At 34.2% G+C, this 7,706-nt stretch overlaps 1 protein-coding gene across 1 annotated transcript; it reads right to left on the bottom strand.

The window, feature by feature from the left end:
• Positions 1-375: 375 nt before the first annotated feature.
• Positions 376-7,347, bottom strand: LOC146949791 (Regulator of chromosome condensation (RCC1) family protein). Its single transcript, XM_085745739.1, has 6 exons — positions 6,347-7,347; positions 5,646-5,855; positions 5,367-5,477; positions 1,798-2,166; positions 1,581-1,688; positions 376-1,026 (listed from the first exon to the last, which is right to left on the bottom strand). Exons 1-6 carry the CDS (start codon positions 6,683-6,685, stop codon positions 688-690), a joined length of 1,476 nt encoding a protein of 491 aa, XP_085601865.1. The 5' UTR covers positions 6,686-7,347; the 3' UTR covers positions 376-687.
• Positions 7,348-7,706: the final 359 nt, after the last annotated feature.

Raw genomic sequence — 7,706 nt, 5'->3', positions numbered from 1 at the left:
TGACAGAAGACTGGCAAATCTTTTTTCTGCTATAATGATTTAATACATTTATTGACTATAAGACATTTCATACCAAACTATAAAGCAAGAACAGCCACAATATTTTCCGTATTCATGTGACAAGCAAGGGTTTGACGCAACATTTACCCAACATTCATTTCAAGAAAACAGAAAACATAATTCTTACCCTACATATATTAAATTTCATATATTTTTATGCAGAAAAGGAAAAAATAAGACAATGTTATTAATTATATGTAGCAACCACAGTACTTCTAGTTGGACTAAAGACAAGTTCAAGTAGAAATGTTTGAAGCATGTCAATAAAAATGGAGCACCATCATTTTCAGATATTAGGAAAATGACATTAAGATATTTTAAATACTAAATATTGAAACATATGAAATGTTACTAATTACAATGAGTGAAGAAGTGAAAAATGTCTTGATAATGACAAAAAATGGTTCCAAACTTACTAAGCAAAATAAAACAAACTCTTAACTTATTGAAAAATGGTTACACACAATCTTGCAGGTTACTATCTCTATTTGTATATAACTATAAAAGTATATTGTGACATATATCAGAAATCAGATATTGTACAAGTAAAATATAATCATACTATAAAAGAAATCAGGTGAACCACAGATAAAAAATGTGACTTCTTTTGATGTGTCAAATGCAGATTTATAACATAGGATCAACATCTTCAGATGATGAATTTTCTATGAAGATTTCAGTAGGCTCAAGGCAATGTCTCAATGTATCATGACCAAGTTGAGCTCTTTCATTGTCTCCAAAGCCGAGTATTTTTCCACGGTTAGTGACTACCACAGTGTGGTACAAGCCAGTGCTAATTTGAGAAACATGGTGAGTTCTTAATGTGCATAAGATTCTAGGCTTCAAGATTTTATTAGTTAACCTTCTGACGTCCGGAAATCCTAGGCTTCCAAATGCCATGGAGCCAAAGCCATAGACCAAACCTGAATCAACTAGCACAAAGGTTTTTCTCTTTTTTGCACACACCTACAAATACCAATAATAATGTGAATAGAATAGGAATGAGCAGTCTCATTATAAATCTTAATAATAGGACGAAAACGCTATGAACACTAATAACACAGACATGACATTGAGTCTAACATGACAACACCAGTTATAATATGAAAAATACAGAGTGCGTTGTTGGTGTCCGGCACCTCGAACACCAGACACACCTTTATTTGGTTCGAGTAAATGTTTTCTGTTTATATTTCTTCTTTACACTTTTAATTACAAAAAAAAAAAAATAATTGCTTTTACTTTGTTTTGTAGATTAAAAGATTTGTACATGAAATACTAAAAACAACTTTTTATGTTTCCTCTACAAATTTTAGAAGCGGGAAAGAACTAGTAATGGTAAAGAAAGGTATTTGGCAGGAAAACAAAATTACAATGTCTCACTGAATCATTGTTTTGATAATAGTCCATAGATAGAAGTGAAAACAAGGTGGCAATTTTATTACTTATAGTGAAAACAACAAATGAAAAGATGGATCCTATAACGCAAAAATTTCATCGTAAACCATTAGATATAATACCTGAACGACTAAGTGATGTTTGAGACTAGACAACAACTCTGGTCTTGTCTTTTCAATCTCATCTCCATGGCCTAAAGCTCCACAATATCCCTTGCCCCATGTATATACCTGAAACATCAATAATAGAAACTTAAAAACTATTCTCACACGTACATCAAAAGCCCAAATCAAGTGTGACAATTAAAATTGAAAATTTATTTTGTCCAATGAAACTCACAAATCCATTTGAATCAAGCGCCGCTGCATGCTCATCCCCAGCAGATACACGGACAACATGAATACCATTTCTTCTAAATTTCTGTATGCAGCGTGGCAGTAACTCGTCATGTTGCTCACCATGGCCAAGACAGAAATTAGAACCTGATCCAAAAGAGTATACTGATCCACCTTCTGTTACAGATAAGATATAGTTTGGTCCAGCAGCAACTTGAGCAATACGGCCTATACTACCAAGAACTTCAATCTTTTTGGGGATTGGTCTGTCCTGAGTGTCACTGTGACCAAGTTGGCCATGCGAGTTGCTTCCGCATGTATAAACATGACCTTGTCTGGTGAGGAAGACTGTGAAGTTTAGCCCTGCTGAAACCTGAGAGACATTCATGTTATTTCATATCTTTTTGAGAAAACCTTGCAAAATAGGCTTCATTGAATAATAATAATAATAATGGACAAATTACACTTTTGATCCCATAAGTTATAATTATGTTTCACTTTGGTCCCTTATGTTTTTTTTGTTCGACTTTGGTCCCTTGAGTTACAAAATTTAGACACTTTGGTCCGTTAAGTTTTTTCCGTTGCATTTTGGTCTCATAATTTATAAATGTTCTTTGTCCTTTATGTCAGTTTTCCGTTAAAAATCCGTCAAATGTTTCCTGTATTCCTTTCACTTCTTATTGAGTCAGACCTAAACAACAAACGTAATGCTACATACAGAACATTTTGATGGACTCAGATAGAAAACTGATAGCAAAGGTGAGTCAGACCTAAACAACAAACGTAATGCTACATACAGAACATTTTGATGGACTCAGATAGAAAACTGATAGAAAAGGACCGAAATGTCCAACATTAGTAACTTAGGGACCAAAATGGAACGGAAAAAAAAAAGTAAGGTACCAAAGTGAAACCTAAAATTAATTTAAAGGACTAGAAGTATAAATTGGCTTAAAATTTTTAACTTTGAGGAGTTAATGCCTTCACGGATACCCAAAATAATACTGAGCACATACATCACAGAAAACTGGTGGAACATCTTATGCCAATTGGAATGGACAGTTGTTTAGACTCAAGATTTGTTATCGTGTAACTTGGAACAACAAATGATATTTCAAATATATGACAAAACTACAACATTTTCATCGAAGAGACAAGAACCCCCTTCAAATAACTTGGAAATGAATTAAAACCACAAAATGCTTTGGTACAGACTTCTTCAAAATATATAAATCAAATATCAAAACATATTGCAAGGTAGAAAACATTATAAATATTTGAATCAAAGGGAGCTTTGGGATCAGATAGGAACTTCGGTATTGTGGATTGGTTTTCCCCCTTTCATAGCTAGCTAATTTTTAAGGGAAGGTTCCCCAAGTGCCTGATTGTTTATCAGGATATTTAGACTAAAGTGATATTAGTCATCCAATGAGAATTTAGATTTATATTACCTTAAAACAGTTCTTCTAAGGTGTACAACATTGCACATGTTAGGAAAACCGTGACATAAAATGCTGACCGAGAAGAACCACTTATTAAACACGTGGTCCACCCAGACTACCATTTTCACACACAGCATAGGTTATTATTAACCGACTCTTTTTATAGGAAGAATCTAATTTGTTTAAAATTGAAAATCAATCCCCAATTAAGTCATTAGATTGGCCATCTCCCCCTTCAACAAGTTAGTCAAGATTGGCCATCTCCCCCTTCATCAAGTCAGTCAAGATATCCCTTGATCAATCATGAAAACCACTATGTTTTCTCAAATCAACACATCCTATCTTCTTCATCTTCATCGCAAATACCAACTTTAATAAAGAAAGTGTGAAAGGATAGACAAATCTTTCCTATTGCAAGCTTTGCTGAATCTCAAAATAAAAACAAGAGTGAAAAAGCTAAGTAACCAGGGATGAAGAAGGCGCTTGTTTTTGCATCACACTTCTACCAACAATCCATATCCAAGTGGAATCCTTGCAAAATAAAGGAATAACTCCCCGAATCATTTTCACCAATCTCCACTCAAATAAAAACTGAATAGAAAAAAAAAATATCACAATAATAAGAAGGGGAAGCCGTTATCAATTCTTGAACTTCACTTTCCTCCCTTACTTCACAACCTCCTTACCTCAATGGACTGGTTACTCCAAGCACCCATCGATCCTTACCCCTGATGACACCCAGCTCTCAGAACGAGGTGAACCACATTGTCTTCATTGCTAGCCCGTTGCTTTTTGCCCTAGCACCATCTCCAATTCTCAGAACCCTAGTATGCTTGGTTTTTCATTTCAACTAATCGGTGTCTCAACCCAGGATGATGTATTCAATGGAAACAAAAGGACCAACAACAAATTTTGGAACTTCTCAAAATTGAGGTACCCAATAAAAAATCTAAATTGTTTACTAAAATACTGATATGCCCAATGACTAGAACTGATGATCAATAAATGGAGCGTATGCGAGAGGGTCCATACTAGTTAGAACAGTTAACATAGAATAGGATATGACGAACCACCTTTATGAAAGGGATAATAACCTCCTCAAAATAACTTCGTAAGAAATTGGAACCATATTCACCAGGTTCGCAATTATCTTCGGTACATGCTACGAGTACGCTATCAATCAAATTTGTTTACCTAATTATAAACTAAAAATTACATGGAAAAAATATATCAAATATCATCAATGAAAATTAACATGAAATAAACCAAGTTGCTTGGGCTCCAGTGGCAAGGAGCTCCTTCCAAGGACGTACCCGGGGAATACCGGGTTCGATTCCCAGGGGGAACAACACTTGGCTAGTGCGCATGCCTCTACGCATGAGCCAGATTAGTCGCCCACCTTTGGTGGGTTGGAAACCGGTGCGAAAGCCAAAAAAAAAAAAAATTAACATGAAATATTAAAATTAAAATACATATACTAAACATAAATAAATTGTAGGATTAAAGACAAATTTGAAAGACCATCAGAGAATTTCACATCTTCAATCTTAAATATAATAATTAGTTAGTAAATTATTAGCTTTTTAATTTAGAAAAGATTTCACTATTTTCAAAATTAACTAGTATTTGTTATTTCAGGTGTCACATTTTTTTTATTCAGAAGAGTTATTAGTTTTTAGCATTCATTTAAAAACTCACGTTCCAGAATCTTGGTTATCAGAGAAACATCAAGCTCTATTATAAATTAACATTCATTACATTAAATAGCATTCTCTACTTTGCTAAGTCCTCTTTCTCTCCCACGCGAAAACCCCTTACCTTCCTGTGGCTGCCACTACCCTGTTCTCCAAAACGTTTACTCTTCCGTCTTTTAGGTTTACGGCTTTTTATGAATTCACTGAGAATTTGACAAATCAATTCGGAAAATCACCGCAAATTGGTTCATGCAAACCATTTAGCAGTTCCCTATATACTTCTGGAAATTATGTGACTATGATTGGAACTACAAAATGTATCTTATTGCAAACTTCGTGAAACGACTAAATAGCTAATTTAAAAATATATCAGACCAAGATCAAAAGAAAACAGAGTAAAAATAATAGAAGCAGAGTAATTGGTATTCTGTTTTTACCTGCTTGCAAGGAATCCCCTTTAAGGATTCAACAAGACGTGGCCTGAAAATTGGTCGATTTGTATCTTTATGACCACAACAAAAAGATGAATTATCTCCACATGTGAATACCTGAAAATTGGTCGACGGAAACAATTATTAATCATTTTACGATCTAAAACCATTGGTTTCAATTCCAAGAACATAAAGCAATAATGAAACATGCATAGTAATTTATTCCAGATTAATGACATGCTAATGAGTCATAACTAATTGAATAAAGGTTAAGCATTTACAAACCTCTCCAGATTCCATAACCAAAGCTGCATGGTTATATGAGGCCGAAACATGTGCCACGCGCGCCAAAGTTGGGAAACTAATTCGCGTAAACGCCGTACGCTGTGTTGTTTCAGACCCTTGACCAAGTACACCACACAAACTAGAACCGCAAGAATAGACCGAGGAGTTTCTGATTGCCAAGGTGTGATACTTGCCTGTCGTAATTTGCATCTGCCAATTAAATGCCAATCATCATAAGTTCCAACTCCACTTCTTATAAAAGAACAATAAGAATAGTACAGACAAGCAAGAAAAAGTCTATGCAGCACTCACAGTTCCGATGGCAACGTGTCAGTGTCGTACTGACACATGCACGATGACACAAGAAAAAATAGCAATGAATAATTATCCAAATTATGAAATTTTTTAAACAATCATTATACAACATTAAATATTCCAAATCCATTTCCTTTTCTTTTCGCTGTTCTAATTATTGCACAAATGCATTATTACATCAGTTATTATAAATGTACAATGGTGACATAGAGCAAAGTGAAACATTAAACATCTTGGAGTTGAAAAGCAAAGTGAAAAACATAAAACATCACCAATGTTAAGAAACTTAATACAAAATAAAAACAGAAAAAACGGCAACTCATAATTCGAAAGGCAACAAACATAACAATAAAACACAATGGTTTGTATAGTGAAATAAATAGTACATTTCCTAATGATGTCTCAACCATATCAGATGATTGTTCCAAAGACTGCAAGAACCTCAAAACTCGCTTCCAATTTCTGCCACATCTATCATACAACTCATTCTGAGAATTCAAACACATCTGGGAAAAGATGGCATGAGAACTACACAACTGAAATGCAGCAAAGTCTACCAATGACTTAAACTTTAAAGGGTATATGCCATTTCTAGCACCAAAAGTTTTTGAAGTAAATTCCAAAGAAACAAGGTCCATTGCACTGAGCTTCCCTGAGCACAGAATTTCCAATATCAAATGTGAAGGTAACTCCTCAAAAGAAACAGCTCTATAATGATCTCCCATACTTGAAATTTGAAGCTGAATTTTCTTTTCTCTCACCAAAGATAACTAAATGTGATTGAAAGAAGGTGCAGGGATAATTTTTCACACAACCAGCAACAACCCTTTGGAACAAAGTATCAAATTTTGGTCCGCCTAGCTCAACTGACAACGCCGATATTGCTAGGCTCGAACCCAGGACCTCACAGTTGTATGTTACAGATAAAAAAAATCAAATTTTGAGACGAAATCTCAAACAATTGAAGCAGCATATGAAGAACACATCAGAAGGGGAAAAAATATGGGAAATTGAATAAAAAAAAGGTGTAGATGATGATTGGAAATCAAACATCAGAAGATTACTAATCACACCCTCCACAAAATCACCTTGAAAATTCAATTCAAGGATCAAATAAAGACCTGCAATTTCCTAAGATAAAAAAAAAATTGAATTTTTTGAGAGTAAACAAAAAATTACAAGTTGAAATTAGGTCAATTGAATTGAAATCAAGCACTGATATGAAATCTTGAAAAAGTGGGGTGTGTTTGAGAATATGAGAAAAAGGGTTGGTGGGTGTTGAAGGAAATAAGAAAAAGGTTAGGGTTTTGTGAAGTGTGTATAATTTACGAATGGGACATTTTCATTTTCATGTGTTTGTTTCTTATCAGGGCTTGTTTTTTTCTGTGATCAAATTTTGAGGATGTTTGAGAAGGTATATTTCTTGTCTTTGAAGTTGTTTACACGTGGCGCTATGATAATGAGCCATGTCAGCAGATGTTTATGTTAGTGTTTTGAAACTTTGCACCATTGAAGATTTGAAGCTTGCTTTTTGGTGACACACTCACAAGCACTTTCTTTTTAGATCAATTTTTCATATCCTTTTAAAAGATGCTTTTCAAATTTTTTATTGCACTAGATCCAACCATGCGATGCACGGGTCCATTTAGATAATACTATGAAAATAAAATACAGTACCCGAAAATTAATTGAATAGTTTACCTAAAATATGAGCATCAAATCATCAATAGGTTCCGTATAAAATGG

The sequence above is a fragment of the Medicago sativa genome, chromosome 2, assembly GCF_051527215.1.
Source record: "Medicago sativa cultivar Bolivia chromosome 2, Bolivia_mono, whole genome shotgun sequence".
NCBI lineage: Eukaryota > Viridiplantae > Streptophyta > Magnoliopsida > Fabales > Fabaceae > Medicago > Medicago sativa.
This window is presented reverse-complemented; position numbering and strand designations above follow the sequence as displayed.